Source organism: Martes martes (assembly GCF_963455335.1).
Source record: "Martes martes genome assembly, chromosome: 17".
Classification (NCBI taxonomy): domain Eukaryota; kingdom Metazoa; phylum Chordata; class Mammalia; order Carnivora; family Mustelidae; genus Martes; species Martes martes.
In genome coordinates, this window is record NC_137905.1 from 51,731,436 (window position 1) to 51,748,117 (window position 16,682).

The 16,682-nt window shown below is 52.8% G+C and overlaps 1 protein-coding gene across 3 annotated transcripts; it reads right to left on the reverse strand.

Moving 5' to 3' along the window:
• Positions 1-1,862: 1,862 nt before the first annotated feature.
• NOSIP (nitric oxide synthase interacting protein) lies at positions 1,863-16,351 on the reverse strand. 3 transcript variants are annotated; one of them, XM_080828391.1, is made up of 10 exons: positions 16,329-16,351; positions 16,193-16,238; positions 7,406-7,476; positions 6,886-6,991; positions 6,325-6,406; positions 4,681-4,840; positions 4,475-4,593; positions 4,131-4,318; positions 3,891-3,999; positions 1,863-3,675 (listed from the first exon to the last, which is right to left on the reverse strand). In XM_080828391.1, exons 3-10 carry the CDS (start codon positions 7,473-7,475, stop codon positions 3,604-3,606), a joined length of 906 nt encoding a protein of 301 aa, XP_080684517.1. In that variant the 5' UTR covers position 7,476; positions 16,193-16,238; positions 16,329-16,351; the 3' UTR covers positions 1,863-3,603. The 3 variants fall into 3 exon arrangements, with proteins under 3 accessions (XP_080684517.1, XP_080684518.1, XP_080684519.1); XM_080828392.1 differs by lacking the exon at positions 16,329-16,351 and adding an exon at positions 9,412-9,490 and having other exon boundaries at positions 16,193-16,248; XM_080828393.1 differs by lacking the exons at positions 16,193-16,238; positions 16,329-16,351 and adding exons at positions 9,412-9,490; positions 9,692-9,746.
• Positions 16,352-16,682: the final 331 nt, after the last annotated feature.

Genomic DNA, 16,682 nt, shown 5'->3' on the forward strand with positions numbered 1-16,682 from the left:
GGACTCGTCCTAGGGAGATGATTCCTTCCTTTTCACTCCACTGTGTGTGGCCCACAATTCATCTAGTCTGTTCATAAGCTTTTCAGTTATTCCCAGATACAGGGATTGCAAACAGAGCTGCTGTGAACTTTCTTCCTTCCTTCCCTCCCTCCTTCCTCTTTCTTTTTCTTACTTTCTTTCTTCCTTCTTTTCTGTTCTCTCTTTCTCTCTCTCTTTTCTTTTCTTAGGAAAGTAAAGCTACCAAACCCAGGCTTTATATATATATATATATGTGTGTGTATATATATATATCATATATATGATATATATGATATATAATATATTATTATATTATATTATATATAATATATACAATATATAATATATATGATATATATTATATATATTATAAATTATAGATATATATAATTTTTTAAAGATTTTATTTATTGGGCGCCTGGGTGGCTCAGTGGGTTAAAGCCTCTGCCTTCAGCTCAGGTCATGATCCCAGGGTCCAGGGATCGGAGCCCCGCATCAGGCTCTCTGCTCAGCAGGGAGCCTGCTTCTCCCTCTCCCTCTGCCTGCCGCTCCCCCTGCTTGTACAGACACACTCTCTGTGTCAAATAAATAAATAAAATCTTAAAAAAAAAAAAAAGGATTTTACCTTTAAGTAATCTCTAAAACCCAACATGGGGCTCAAACTCAAGAGATCAAGAGTCACACGCTCTTCTAACTTGAGGCAGCCGGGCGCCCCATACTGTGAACATTCTAGTTCGTGTTTTCTTGGGCATGTGTGTGCGTCTGTTGAGTGCGTATGTCAGCAGAGTGAGATCGCGGGGCCACGGGATCCACGTATGTTAAGCTTTGGTGCGTTTGGCCAAATCCCTGCTCCAGTTTTCATGCCTGCCAGCGGGGTCAAAAAAAAGTCCTGTTTTCTCCAGAAGGAAATTCTGAACTGTTTCTGTTTTCGGTTCTTTCTTCGGTGGCCCCCACATGTCTAGATCAGGGTGGTTTGAATCCGCGTGATTTTGAAAGCAGCCAGGGAGAAGCAACTAGTGTTGGGCCTCTAATGGTGTCAGATCTTCCTTTTTTTTTTTTTTAAGGCTTTATGTATTTATTTGATAGAGAGATCACAAGTAGGCAGAGCACCATGCGGCAGAGGGAGAGGGAGAAGCAGGCTCCCCACAGAGTAGGCAGTGAGCCGGGGGGCTGGATCCCAAGACCCAGGATCATGACCTGACCTGAAGGCAGATGCTTAACCAACAGAGCTTCCCAGGCACCCCAGATCTTCTATTAAAAAAAAAAAAAATCGTAGCGGTGCCTGGGTGGTTCCCTCAGTTTAAGCGTCTGATTCTTAATTTCGGCTCAGGTCATGATCTCAGGGTTGTGAGATCGAGCCCCGCATGGTGCCCTGAGTTGGAACTTAAGATTCTCTCTCTCCCTTCCCCTCTGCTCTTTCCCCTGTCACCCGTCTCTTCCTCTCAAGAAAAAAAAAAAAAAAGAAAGAAAAAAGAAAAAGAAAAGAATTTCAGTTTTCTGTGCCCTCCGTGAGCCGGTTGAGGCTGGGGCCCCTGTAGGAACGCGCTGCCGGGGGTAAGCCCTGCCTCCCCTTTCTTGCTCTCAGCTTTAGACCAGTGTCTCTGGAGCCTCTGCTGAGAAGAGGCATCCTTTTTCCCCACTTCTCTCCCTCCTGCTGCTGTAGCTGAAGCTGTGGTCAGACTCTTGCTTCCTCTCCTTGTCACCTTCGAAACCTCAAAGGAAACTGCTTTCTTGGAGCGAGGACTTGGGCACATACCCCATCGCCTCCTCCCCACAGGGGGTGTCTCGAAGGGCCCGTGAATCAGTGGGATTTGGGTTCCTCGTGGAAACAAAGTTGCAAGACTGGGAATCCTTGAAGCTTTTATTTTTTTTTTTTAAGATTTTATTTATTTGACAGAGAGAGAGAGAGAGATCACAAGTAGGCAGAGAGGCAGGCAGAGAGAGGGGGGAAGCAGGCTCCCCACCGAGCAGAGAGCCTGACGTGGGGCTCTATCCCAGGACCCTGAGATCATGACCTGAGCCAAAGGCAGAGGCTTTAACCCACTGAGCCACCCAGGTGCCCCAATCACTCCTTGAAGCTTTTATCCGGGGTATGGTCTGAACACACATGAGCAAGATGGGAGTCCCTGAGGGGGCTGAGAGAACCAGAGGGACCCAGGGGTGGTTGTGGCTCTTGAGAAAGAGATTGAGGATTGGGGGCATTTAGGGACCAAGGGGATGACTTTATAAATACTCTGGGTAGAAACCGTTAGGTGGGAGTTTGTTAAGGGGGAGAGGTTTCTGGGGTACCAGTGTGGGATTACCTCGGGGAGGAAGGGCTGGGGTGGGGAGGTCTCTGCAGGTGGCTGACTTCTAACTGAACTTGGCTTCTGCTACAGCTTTGGGCAGTGTGACTTTGGGCAGACTGCTGACTCCGTGGGCTCTTCTGTGAAATGGGTACAAACGTCCCTCTTCCAGGACTGTGGCCAGGACTCAAGAGAACTGTAGTTTGACAGGCCCTTGAAGGAGCTCCTTGAACGGCAGCTGCAACCAGTTTCCAGGGATTGGGGTCCCAAGAGTAGGGTGTGAGGCCCCTTAGGGACAAAAGGAAGGTTCTAGAAGTGTTTGAGAGCAAATTCTGGGTGTGGGGGGGCTCCCCAGGGTGCAAGGACGACACCGCCCACCCTCCCGCTCCAGCCTTCCTCCACCGCCAGAGGGGCTTCAGCAAAGGGCAGTGAAGGATACTTCCTGGCCCCCTGAATTGGGTCTGGGCAATTAGATGAGACCTTTTACTTTTACAGAAGTGAAAAGGTCGAGCTTGCTCGCTGAACAGAATGGTATGTGCACTGAGAGGTCACGTTGGTTGAAAACACTGAGGTGTGTACCTACGTGGAGAAAGATCTGGAAGGATCTGCTCAGGGAGGCAGGAATGTGAAGGCTTGATCTTTCTGATCTCTGCCTGACTCTATGCTCTGCCTCGCACACTGCCCGGGGTTGCTTTTGGGAGCCAAGGGTCACTAAAAGCAAAGCTCTGAGCGCCGCCCCTGTGCTCCCAGCCAAGCCCACTGCAGCTTCCTCGCCCTTGCAGGCTGTGCTCCTCACCCCTGCCAGGTCCCGTGCCCCCTGCAGCCTATGCAAGGCTCGGGAGGAGGGCTTTCTTCTTGCTCTTGGCCTCTGCAGTCGTGTCAGAGAGGTGGGCTCCCGACTGCCTTCTCTAGACTGGGTCCCAGGTGCTTGCTCTCAGCGCACGGCTTTCAGAGAGGCTATCCGGGAGGTCTCACCGGCTTCCAGTGTGGCATAACGCAGAGAGATGCAAGGGAATTTCTACTTAGCCTGTTCAAGTGACGCCCTCGTGCGCTCGCGCTGAAGACTGGGACTTCGGGCCACTCTTACTCGATGTTGATGCTGCACGTGTGCATTCACTCCAGGTTTTACTCCTAACATCAGACCACCTTTAACATAATTAGCCCGCACCTTCAGATTCCGGTCCCTGCAGCAGGCACAGGCCGGAGGGCTGCCCAGGGCGGGCCCTAGGGCTCCAGCGCGGCCAAGGAAGGCACCACGAGGCCAATGAGTCCCAGCCCGTTTATTTGGTCTCCCGTGCACTCAGGCCTGCATCACCGGCCTCGACTTCTCAGCCTGCAGCTTCACTCCGGAGCCCGCGAAGCCTGTACCGCCCTGGGGAGGTGGGGACAAGGCCAAGTTGGGGGCAGGTCGGGCTGCAGGGGGGTGGGAGAGTCCTAAACCCTATAAGGTAAGGCAGAACCCGGGTGGAAGGGCGCGGGCGGGGCTGTGGAGGAGGCTGGCCTCCCGGGAGGGGCGTGGTCCCGGGGAGGTGGGGGCGGGGGGCGGGGCCTCGGCGAGCGCGGCCGGGGAGGTGGGTCGCGGCTCACCCGCTGCAGCACGATAATGTCGCGGTCCGTCAGCTTCTCCCCATTCACGGGGTCTACCATGTCTTTCCGAATCAGCTTCTCCACGCACTCCAGGGTGACCACAGCCCCACTACGGTGAGCGTGAGGGTCGGGGACACCGGTCAGAGGCCCCGCCCCGACGGAGTGCCACACCCCCGAGCCCCGCCCCGCCCCCGCCCCGCCAGTCCCAGGATCCTCCCCCGGGTGACTCGCGGGACTCACGAGGGCCGCAGCACGGCGCAAGGCGTGGCGTTGCTCAGGCTATCGCGGGTCACAGCGCACACGTAGCGCTCACTGCGTGTGATGAGCCCCACGCGGTCCACGGAGCTGTCGAGCGGCGTGAAGCGCACGGGGGTCAGGTCCGACATGCGCAGCGGCTTCCCGGACATAGGGCAGGTTACGATGCGCGACTGCGCAGGACAGAAGGGAGGCAGGGTCAGCGGGCAGGGCTGGGGCCAGGTGTAGTGAAGGACTGCGGGGTGGGGGGAGATGCCAGGCAGGGAAGGGACCCTGGGGGCTTCTGGCCCTCTGGGCCCAAGTGGGCACAGGGCGCTGGGGATGCTCACAGGCTTCTCCAGCTTGGTGGCCTTGGCCTCGGGGGTCAGCGAGGGGATCCAGAAGCTGGGCAGCGCTTTGTCCTTGTCCTTGCTTGTGGGGCCTGCACTGGACCCAGGTCGGGCATCATCTGCAGGGGGAAACGGGTTGACCTGCCACACCTGGGGAGGCACCCGGCCCCGCGGGACCCCCACTCACTTGCAAGTCTCCACCTCACCTGGGCTGTTCCCAGAGGCTGCCTTGGGCGTGAAGGGGTTGAGGGGCCGGCTCACGATGGCTGCCTCCTTCTCCAGGAAGCCCCGCACCTGGTCCTGGGCCGCAGCCCGCTGCAGCTCTTTCTGCTCTTCCCGCCGGGCCCCCCGCTGCTTCTCGTAGGCCTGTGGACAGCCAGAAAAAAGTGGACTGTGCGTCTCCCTGTGGGTTGTGAGTCTGACGGTGGCTCTTCCCATTTCACAGGTGGGTAAACTGAGGCCAACAAAGGGGACAATCCTGGTGCTGTTCCCAGAGGCTGGTGACTGCCAGGGTGTGAACCTTTATTATGCTGTGATCTACGGTGTGGCTCTGCTGCCCTTGCTCGTCCTTTCCCCTCCTGCTGGGCACAGAGGTCATCTCCCATTTAGCTGGTTTTGGGACTCAGTGGCTTCTCTGTTCCTGGGCAGCAGAGCAGTCAGCTGCTTGGCAGGAGACAGATGGCCAGACTTAAACCTCGCCTCTGTCACTGATGAGCTCTGTGACTTCCAGTAAGCGCTGTGACTTCTCCTGGTCTCAGTTTCATCTGTCAAACAGTCTAACAACCGCGACCTACCTCGCAGGCTCACCGGGTTATGCAGGATGATTTTTGGAAACGCTTAAAACCTTGCCTGACACATAGCAAGCGCTCCATAAATGTACCTGTGGGCCACATTCTACTTTAGAGTGTAGGTACCACAGACCCCGTCCTGCCCTGGAGATGAGTTCCAGGAGAGTGAGGAGCAATTAACATTGGCGGAGCCTGGGCTGTGCAGATGGTGTGGGTGTGCGCGTGCGCCGACGCAGGGACACGGGGCTGAGATCTGAGACTGGCCTGCGTCCGCAACCCCGGGGGAGGGGGGGGGAGGAGAACACCGCAGGTGACTGCTGCTGGCGGGGGAGGGGTGTCTGGCGTGGTCACCGTGATGAGGGAGCACCCAGGCAGCCACTAGACCATGCGGGGGCTCACGGGCGCCGGGGAAGCCACTCGCTCAAGACAGATGGCTCAACAAAAATCAGCCCTCGGTGTTTCCGGAGGTCCGGGAAGCCTGGCCGGGAAAGGAGGGCGGCAGGCCAGCTGTGCCTCAAACACGGTGATAAACGGGGTCCTTCCTATCCACGAAAATAGTTCACCCATGGGAAGTGGGCGTGGCTCCAAGTAAAGGCCCTTTAAATTCTGATCTGTGCGCGCATCTCCCGCCTGCCCTGCGCTGCCCGATTTGGCCCCATCGGCCCATTTTGGAGCCACTGAAATGAAGGCCCAGAGAGATGAGGTGACATCAATTCTCTCAACAAGCATCCCGGAGAACCTAGGGCCAGGGCGCGGGCAAGAGATCTGTGGGGAAATGGGCACGTGTTGGCCCACAACCCAACACGTGTCAAGAGAAGCGGCGGCAAGGGCAGACCCTGGGGGGCTCTGCACTAGCAGGTCAGAGGAGGCAACTCCTGGGCTGACACCTGCGGTAGAAGGATTTAAGCGGAAGTGGGAGGGGGTGGTGCACGGGGCAGCAGGAAGAGCGAGGGAAGGCTCAGAGGGAAAAGGAACTCAGAAAGGAAGCCCAGGGTGGTTCTGCTTGTGAGCTCAGCATCAGATCCGCCTGCCCCTCCCCCGTCCTTCCCCCACCCCCATCACCTTCATCTGCCTGGCGATCTCCTTCTTCTGGTGCAAGATGTACTCCAGGATTGCCTCCCGCTCATACAGGTAGCCATCCGGGCTGTGAGGACAGGACAGGGTGAGAAGTGTCGGCTCCCTGCCCTGGGCACCCATTAACACCTCTTACAGGGAGCAGGTCACTGGGTGCTTGGCGCGGCTCCCTAACCCTAACCCTAAGGTATTCTTTTTTTTTTAAGATTTTATTTATTTATTTGTCAGAGAGAGTGAGCACAGGCAGACAGAGTGGCAGGCAGAGGCAGAGGGAGAAGCAGGCTCTGCACTGAGCAAGGAGCCCGATGTGGGACTCGATCCCAGGACGCTGGGATCATGACCTGAGCCGAAGGCAGCTGCTTAACCAACTGAGCCACCCAGGTGTCCCACCCTAAGGTATTCTTTTCCACACCCCGTGGAACACATTAGGATCACGCCTGGGTCTCGGATGAGCACACTGAGGCTCTGAGAGGTGAAGGGGCTTGCCCAGGGTGCCCCGGCTATGCAGACCCACGCATGCGGCCCCCTCCATGCAGGTCCCCAGCTCACGTGACAACAGGGTCATGGCAGGGCTGCAGAGACAGGCAGCAGCAGTCAAAGTCCTTGACGGCATCCCGGCTCAGTCGAATGTTCTGGGTCCCGTAGCCCGAGGCCGCTGGGGACAGAGACAGAGAGGATGGGGTGCCAAGAAAGGGGGAGGTGGGAGGGGGAACCTCTGAGAAACAGGCAGTCTGTGTGTCTCTGTGTTGGGACAGGGGCACAACCCACAGGAAGGTGTTCATCGGGAGGGTAAGTGACAGACAGGCAGGCTCTGTCACTGAGGTAGCCTGGTAGAGAGGCTCACCGCTGACTCCCCTCGCCCCTCTGCCCCTCTTAGGTGAGGTCACGTACAGAAGTGCCCATTACAGGGGTGGGGGGAAGGGCGTACAGGATCACACGCAGGCTCTTCCTCCTAAGTCATGACCATCCGTGGAGGGCAGGGGCAGACGTGCCCCGAAAGGTACAACCAGAGAGGTAGAGCGGGGATGGTGACTTCAAGAGACGTTTGTCCCCCTCCCAAACCCCATACCTGTGTCCTTCTTCTTCTCGTGGTAGGTGTAGACGGCTCCTGCTGTGCAGTTCTTGCCATGCCGTGTCATCCTGAGGGACGGAGGGGACAGTTGCGAGGCTGTGGTGGAGGGAGGAGGGGGCCCTCATAGCTCATCTGCCCCTGCCCCCGCCAGATGGGAAAACAGGGCATGGGTCAGGGGAGGACGTTATTTATTTATTTGTTTTAAACAAACTGCCGGACGGGTCGCAGAACAAGACTTAATGGGCTGTTTCTTCTCTGATCTGCATTTTATTTCTTTAATTATTTTTAAGATTTTATTTACTTATTTGATGGAGAGCACGCGCACGAGTAGGGGTAGGAGCAGAGGGAGAAGCGGGCTCCCTGCCTGCCGCAGGGCTCGATCCCAGCTCCCTGCCTGCCGCAGGGCTCAATCCCAGCACCCTGAGATCATGAGTCAGGCACCCCCAGGGGAGGACAGTGCTTACAAGGCATCTTTACACCCCAGAAAGGAAGACGGCATTTGACTTTGAAAAAGACCCATACTCTGCTTGCGGAAGCAGGCATTAGAGGGGGTGCGCGTGTGAGTTACTCCGAGGAGGTAGAAGGAGGATGATCTGAAATCCAAAAAAGTTCTAGCGGCAGATGAGGCTGAGTGTGTCTCCTGACACACATGGGGGAAGCGAGGGGCCTCAGAGAAGCTCCGGGCCTCAGAGAAGCTCCGTTCAGGGGTGGGGAGTATGTGTGTGCGTGCGCTTTGTGGATGCCCACAGGCTCACACAACTGAGTGCTGTCCTCTTTCTCCGGGGTGGGCGAGAGCCTCTGTAAGCAGAGGTGAAATCCACATTCTGCTCAAACAGTTGCCTAACGTTACCAATTGCACCGGAAAAAATTCACATCACTGAAACGACCCTCCTAGCAGGGCTGACTGCACACTGTGGCGGGGACAGTGGACAGGGTCAGCCGCCCAGAACACAGGCTGGTGTTTGGAACATTAGCAAAGGAAGCACGGGCGACTCTGCACTTGGGTGACGTGCCCCCAAAGACATCGTCAGAGACATCTGCACAGGAGCATGCCCACAGACGTCCACAGCGGTGTCATTTACATCGGAGGGGACTCAAAGGCAAATGGGCCTCCCTCCCTGGGAGAATGGGTGCTGACGGGCCCTGCCTGGAGCCCACCGAGCTGGTAGGATGCAACCCGCTGGACGTGTGCGAGGCATCGTGGGTGGATGTTAGGGCAATATTGGGTATGAAAAGTAAGGGGAAAAAGTAAGAAATGAAACAGGATCGCTGCCTTTTTTTTTTTTTTTTAATTCATTTGACACAGAGAGAATGAGAGAGAGCACAAGCGGGGGAAACTGCAGGAGAGGGAGAAGCAGAGTCCCTGCTGAGCATGGAGCCCAACAAGGGGCTCGATCCCAGGACCCTGGGATCATGACCTGAGCTGAAGGCAGATGTTAACCGACTGGGCCACCCAGGCGCCCCAAGACAGTACATTTTAAAGAAGACCATACAAAGGAGGGTACACACTGTGCAGATGGGGTAGGGACCGACCAGGGGCTTCAGGTTATAGGGATCAAGGACTGGGCAAGATGACCTTGAGTCCAGGGTTGGCCACCTGGCTTAAGCCTTGGCTTAATTTGGCAAAAAGTGGGAATAACTGCGGGATCTAGCTGACGGGACCGGACTGCTGTGAGAACTGCATGAGTTGCTCGGAACCCGGCACACAGCGGGTGTTGGGGAAATATTTTCTCCAGCTCTCTGGCTGCCAAGAAAGATCCAGAAGGCCGGCGTGGGGGTGGGGGTGGGGGTGGGGGCGGAACCGAGGGCTCCCAGAATGCAAAAAGCAGTTCTGTCTTTATGCCCCTCTTCTGGTTGCCTTCGGAAACTTGGCTTCCACATTCAGAACTTGAACCGCAAACCTCTCTCTGAGCCGTGGATCTCGCTCTCCCCCTACCGGCTGGCGTCTGCCCTCAGGAGCTAATTTCTGGTCTTCGGTATAGGGACAGAATAGACGCACTGACCTTAAGGATGCAGTCTGATGCGTTCTGACAAATGCATCTGTCCTCGTGGCCACCACCCCAGCGGCGGTCACAGTGCTGCCTGCAGGAGTTAACCTTGGTGAAACACGCCAACGTGACCCACAGAACCTCCTCTGACTTTCCCTCTTCCCCCAAGCTTTTGAGCAAGTGTCCAGCACCTGCTGTCTCCCCTGGCTCACCTGCCACCCGCTCCTCCCCGGGGCCCTCCTGCTTCCGCCCCAGCCCCCCACCCCCCACTGCCACTCCCGAAGGTCGCGCTGACCTCCTCCTGGACAAATTCTCCGCTCTATTCTTAGTTGTCAACTGCCTTGACCCTCTGCAGTATTTGGCACCGGGATGCTTGTCTTGTGGCCAAACAACTGGGGTTTCTACGCTCTTCGGCTTCATGGTCAGGGACACTTCCCCTCCAAAAGTGAGAGGAGCAGTTACGGGGGGAGCATCTTTTTTTTTTTTTTTTTTTAATTCGCCAGGCAATGATGGCAACAGTCTCCGACTGTTGGTCCGGGGACCCTGGTGGGGGGTTCCCTAGGATGGTTTCAGGGCATCCACAAACTATTTCCGTAATAATACTAAAATGTGTTTGTCTTTGTTTCTCTTATTCTCTCACAAGGGTACCGTGGAGTTTTCTGGAGACTGTGTGACATGAGGATGTCACTGCTGTGACCACTAACTGAATGTATGCTTTCGTGTCCTTGGGTTTTAAATTTTTTTAAAAAAGATTTTATTTATTTATTTGACAGAGAGACAGAGAGAGAGGGAACACAAGCAGGGGGAGTGGGAGAGGGAGAAGCAGGCTTCCCACAGAGCAGGGAGCCTGACGCGGGGCTGGATCCCAGGACCCTGGGATCATGAGCAGAGCTGAAGGCAGAGGCTTAACTGACTGAGCCACCCAGGCGCCCCCTAAAAGATTTTTATTTTTAAGGACTCTCAGTGTGGGGCTTAGACCCACAACCCCGAGATCAAGAGTCATATGCTCTACCATCTGAGCAAGCCAGGTGCCCCATGAATATACTACTTTCAATGGATGAATTTTGTGTTACGGGAATTGTAACTCAATAATGAAAAAAATTTTAGCATCAGTTTTAATTTCTGACACAGCAAATATTGATAGGTAGAGCTCACAAAAACGGAAGTTCTTGGGAGTCCTCAATGACTTTTAAGACATTGAGACCAAAGAGTTTAAGAACCGCTGGCCAAGGGTTGAAAGGTTGCCAGGCGGCAGGGCCAGGATTTCTCTGGAAGTTGAGCTCTCCACCCACCGCTCTGTACTGTCTCCTCATTAAGGCCAATTCCAAAATAGAAAATGGAACTACTGCCATCTGCTGTCGCTGGTGTTTCAGAGAGGAACTATCCAAAACGACAGCCACTCATCAGCGTGCCCGCTTTCCTGGGCAGAAGACAGGCTCCCGGGATCCCCCAGCTAGGAACCCACAGAGCCAGGATTCGAACCCAGGCAAGCAGGCTGTGGGGCCGCCTTCTTGACCACGTGGCAGCTGTCAGTCCTCCCAGGAAGGGAGTACAGGCCAACCCGTTCCCTTTCTGTACGGAGGCTTCACACTCCAGAGTGCATTTCTGTCTTTCAGGCCGTTTCAATTCAGACATGAATTTTCACCGGAAACCTGTGACCTCCATTTAGGCTTTGGGATTTCCCGCTGCAAAGGTACATTTGTATACCCCTTTGTTCCAAGCACACTTAAAAGCTTTCCAATAACTGAACCAAATGTTGGTGCTACGATTTAAATTAATGAACATGAGGGGCCCCTGGGTGGCTCAGTCGGTTGGGCAGCTGCCTTCGGCTCTGGTCACGATCCCATGGATCCTGGGATGGATGCCCGTGTCAGGCTTCCGAATGCTCAGCGGGGAGTCTGCTTCTCCTTCTTCCTGCCCCACCCCCAGTCCTCAGATGAATAAATAAAATCTTAAAAAACTTTAACTGAAATAAAAGAACTAGAAAATCCAGTCCCTCAGTCAAACTAGCCACTGATCCAAGTACTTTCCAGGCTCCCGCTCGAACAGCACCGTGCTGAGATGGGACTTTAAAAAAACCGTGGCCACAGTACCACTGACCCACTGACGATTCCATAATATCATCTACTATCTGTCTGGTGTTCAAATCACTGCTTCTCTCCCAGCTATCTTTTTCTGCAGTTGGTTTGCTTGAATTCTGAGCCAGGGGTCCTTAACCTTTTTGGTGGGGCCAGTGATCCCTTTGAGAACCTAGAGAATGCTTCACATCCGCTCCCGAAAATGGCATGTGTCTGGCCATTCCAGAGGTATGGAGGCTTCTGTGTTAAAGGAAAACCAAGGGTGCCTGGGTGGCTCAGTGGGTTAAGCCTCTGCCTTCTTCGGCTCGGGTCATGATCTCAGGGTCCTGGGATCGAGTCCTGCATCGGGTTCTCTGCTCAGCCGGGAGCCCGCTTCCCCTTCTCTCTCTACCTGCCTCTCTGCCTATTTGTGATCTCTGTCAGTGTCAAATAAAGAAATAAAATCTTTATTTAAAAAAAAATAAATAAATAAAGGAAAACCAAGAGGCTAATTACACTCAAGGAAATTGAAGACAGAAATAGGACACGACGTAAGCAGTACAGAGAGAGTTCCCTAAGGGCAAAAGTGAGCATGTGAGACTCTCTATTAATAATGGCTAATGTTTAGGGGCGCCTGGGGGGGCTCAGTCGGTTAAGCATCTGCCTTGGGCTCGGGTCTTGATCCTAGGGTCCTGGAATCAAGCCCCACATCGGACCCCCCTGCTCAGCGAGGAGCCTACTTCTCCCTCTCCCCACTGCTCGTGCTCTGTCTCTCTCTCTCTAACAAATAAAATCTTTTTAAAAAATAATGGCTGATGTTTAAAAAAACAAACAAGGTTGATGTTTATTTAAGAGGTTCGGTGAACCTGGCCCTGTTCTAAGCATCTTACGCATATTAACCTCACCGAATCCCACAACCACACAAACGGCTGCTGCCAGCAAGGACAAGGCTCAGAGAAGGTGTTCAACCCGCACCTGATGTTTGACCCAGGCAGCTGAGTCTGTGGCCTTGACCATCAGCCTGAGGCACTGGGCCTGACTCTCAGTGTGGAGTGGGACAGCTAGCTTATGCCTCGTTGCTCCCCTGGAAATTCTGTCCCCTTTTTCCTCCTAGACTCCACTGAGCAGCCCGCTCCTATGGGAAGCTTGTCTCTCCGGGCTGAACTAGGTGATCCTTGTGCTCTGATAATGCCCGGAGTTACCTCCAATAGAGCGGCTATCTCTTGGTATTTCTTCCTCCAGACTAGGAGCCCCTGGGAAGGATGGGCCCGGAAAGGACTCTCGTCTGGGTCCCAGCACTGTCTGGCACCTGGGAGGGCTCACACAGGTTGTGATAGGATCCGTTAGCTGCTGCCAACTCTTGATCTCAGGGTCATGGGTTTGGGCCCTGTGTTGGGCTCTGTGCTGGGCATGAAGCCTACTTAAAAAAAAAAAAAAAAAACAAAAACAGAGGGGCGACGGTGGCTCAGTCGGTTAAGCGTCTGCCTTTGGCTCAGGTCATGATCCCAGGATTCCCTGCTCAGTGGGGAGCCTGCTTCTCCCTCCCCCTCTGCCATTCCCCCTGCTTGTGCTCGCTTTCTCTCCCTCTCTATCTGTCAAATAAATAAATAAAATCTTTTTTAAAAAATTATTTATTTGAGAGAGAGAGAGAGGAGGAGGAGGAGGAGTAGAGGGAGAGGGAGAAGCAGACTTCCTGCTGAGCAGGGAGCCCAACGTAGGCGGGGCTCGATCCCAGGACCCTGGGATCATGACCTGAGCCAAAGGCAGACACTCAACCGACTGACTGAGCCACCCAGGCGTCCCTAAAAAGAAAATCTTTAAAAACAAATAAATAAGGGACGTCTGGGTGGCTCAGTCAGTAAGTGGCTGCCTTCGGCTCAGGTCACGATCCCAGCGCCCTGGGATGGAGCCCCGCATCGGGCTCCTTGCTCTGGGGGAGCCTGCTTCTCCCTCTGCCTCTGCCTGCCTCTCTGCCTGCCTGTGCTCTTGCGCTCTCTCTCTCTCTGACAAATAAATAAAGAAAATATTTTTAAAAAATAAAATAAAAACAAATAAGTAAATAAAATAAAACTGGGTAAAGGACCAGAATAAACATTTTCTCCAATGAAGACAGACAAATGGCCAATAAGCACATGAAAAAAAACACATTCCATCTCATTACTTATTAAGGGAACGCAACAGAAAAACCATAATGAGACACCAGTTCATGCCCAGTAGCGGAATTTCAAACAAAAGGTCAGAGAACCACAAGTGTAGAGAGACTGGAACCCTCATGCACCAACAGTGGGAATGGAAGCTGGGGCAGCCACTCTGGAAAAGTCTGGAGGTTCCTCGAAAGCTGAAACATATACCGTTTCATGCAGCATTTCCACTTCCAAGGGAAATGAAAACATGTCCACCCAAAAACTTGGACACAGATGTTTGTAGTATTCAGAGGAGCCAAAAAGTGGAAACAACGCAAGTGTCCATCAACTGACGAATGAATGAACTATGGTATACCTTAGACTAAGGAACAGTATTCCGCCATAAAAAGAAAGTATTGGTACATGCTACAGAATTAACCTTGAATTTAACCTTGAACCCGCATTAACCTTGAAAACATGATGCTGAATGCAGTAAAAACAAAAACAAACAAACAAAAAAAGAAGTAAAAAAAAATCCATTTATGTAACCTGTCCAGATTGGGTATATCCACAGAGAGAGGAAATAGAGTAGGAGATATTAGTGCTGGGTGGAGGGGAGAGTCGGGGGGGGGGGGGATGACAGATCATGGGTACTGGGTTTCTTTTTGGAGTGATGAAAATGTTCTAGAACTGACTGTGGTGATGGCTGTACAGCTCTCTGTATACACTAAAGACCACTGAGGGGCATCTGGCTGGCTTAGTCAGTAGAGCATGGCGACTCTTGATGCCTGCATCATGAGTTCAAACCCTACCTCGGATGTGGAATTTACTTAAAAAGCAAATGACCAAACAAACAAAACCACCAAAAAACCCCCACCACCCCACTGAATTGTATAGTTTGTTTGTTTATTTAAAGATTTTATTTGTTTATTTGACAGAGATCACAAGTAGGCAGAGAGACAGGCAGAGAGAGAGGAGGAAGCAGGCTCCCCGCAGAGCAGAGAGCCTGATGCGGGGCTCGATGCCATGACCCTGGGACCATGACCTGAGCCGAAGGCAGAGGCCTTAACCCACTGAGCCACCCAGGCACCCCTACTTTTTTTTTTTAAGATTTTATTTTAAAGTAATCTCTACACCCAAGGTGGGGCTAGAACTTACGGCCTCGAGATCGAGTTGCACACTCCTCCAACTGAGCCAGCCAGGAACCCATGAATTGTAGACTTTAAACGGGTGAACTATATAAATAAATCTGATTTTTGTTTAAAAAAAAAAAAAAGTCAGCAGAATTTGGGTTTAGCCTGTTGACCCCTGGCATGGAGATCATAAGTAAAATGAGATTACAAGGAAAAAGACAAATTCATATCCGGAAGGGGTGATCAAGAGAGTAAGTGATCCAGTTTCTTTTATAAATCAATTATGCCAAGAAGAAAAAAGGTTGGGATGGAGGGGACTGTTCTAAATTAAGAGGAATCTGAGAAACATAACAGCAATAACTTGACTAGATTTTGATTCAAACAAATGAAACTTTTTTAAAAGGCATTTTTGGCCCATGAAATTTGATTATCGACCAAGTAATAGGTCATATTCTAGAATTTTTGCTTTTGGAAAGTGTGATGATGGTATCGCGGTCATGTCAATGTCCCCTGTTTTTACACATGCATCCTTAAAGTTTTAAGGATGATATGTCACGATGGGTAGGATTTGACTTACATATTTAATTAAAACAGTATGTCAAGCCAGTATGGCAAAAAGATTACTAATCGGTAAATCCGGTGGTACGGATACTTATCATATCATACTTACCATACTTATCATTCCTTCACTTTTATGTAAGTTTGAGCAGTTTCTTTTTTAAAAATTTATTTAACAGAAAGGGGGGGGCGCACAAGCAGGTGCAGTGGCAGGCAGAGGGAGGGGGAGACGCAGACTCCCCGCTAAGCGGGGAGCACTACCCGGAGCTGGATCTCAGGACCCTGAGATCATGACCTGGGCCGAAGACAGAGGTTTAAACGACTGAGCCACTCAGGCGCCCCAAGTTTGAACATTTTCATAACAGAACGTTAAAGTAAAACGCTTTGAGGTCCAAGTTCACACCGACTCAACAGCACCGTCGGGTGAGAGCCCAGCTCGGCCGGACCCCAGAACTCCACGGACGAAGAGGTTTAAATCCTACACTAAGTAAGAGAAGGCACAGGCTGTCGAAAAGGTGCAAAGGCGGCGGCCCGCGGGGGCACAATCTTCTCGCCCTCCCTGTCACAGTCTGGGAAACTGAGGCAGGTAAGGGGTCCGTCTTCCTCAACTCCCACTCCTTAGGAACCCCCCCCCCTCCATACAACCAAGAGTCCCAGTCTCCCCTTCCTCTGGGACCCCCGGCCCACCGCCGTCTACCGTGGAATACCGACTCTCAGCAGAACTGGCGGATGGAGGCTTGGCTACCTCCAGGGGTTCCTGGGAGATGTAGTTCAGTTTCAAACTTGGAGGCCTGGAGGGCTCTATTCATGATTGACAGGGAGTCCGGAATTCGAAATCCTATCCCTGTCTCCCTCAGGACCTCAGAAGTCCAGCCCGCGGGACGGCGATCGCAGCAACACTATCCCGCCACCGCCTGAAACTCACCTTACAAATGACTCCTCGTTCCTTCGTTGCTTCTTCAACCGTGCCCCTACACCGGAAAGGAGGGCTGTTTTCCCCGCTCCGCTTCGCCCACTTCCTCCCGGCAAAAAAGACCGGAAGTACAGCTGCCCCGAGTTACCTCGTCTGACTTGGTAAATCCTCCGTTCTTCTTTCCCTCCCTCCGGAAACGGGAGTAGCAACCTGAAGGTTCCGGTTAGTGCAACTGGCGTGAATATGGGGCGCGCTTAGTATACACTAGGCATTTCCCCGGGCGGGCGGTTATCCTGCTTAGGCCCAGGCTTTGCGTCTCTCCAAGTCCGAATTTAAGGATTAACCACTTCGTCCAGAGATCGGGAAGTTTATTCCCCCAACCGTATCAATCACTTGCGACATGTTGAGAGACAATTGAGAAGGGACAATTCCTCTGTTCCCCGTTTATAAGCAGAGCAGTTGAGAAATCAGAAGTCAAACCCTTCAAATCACCTCAGGAAAT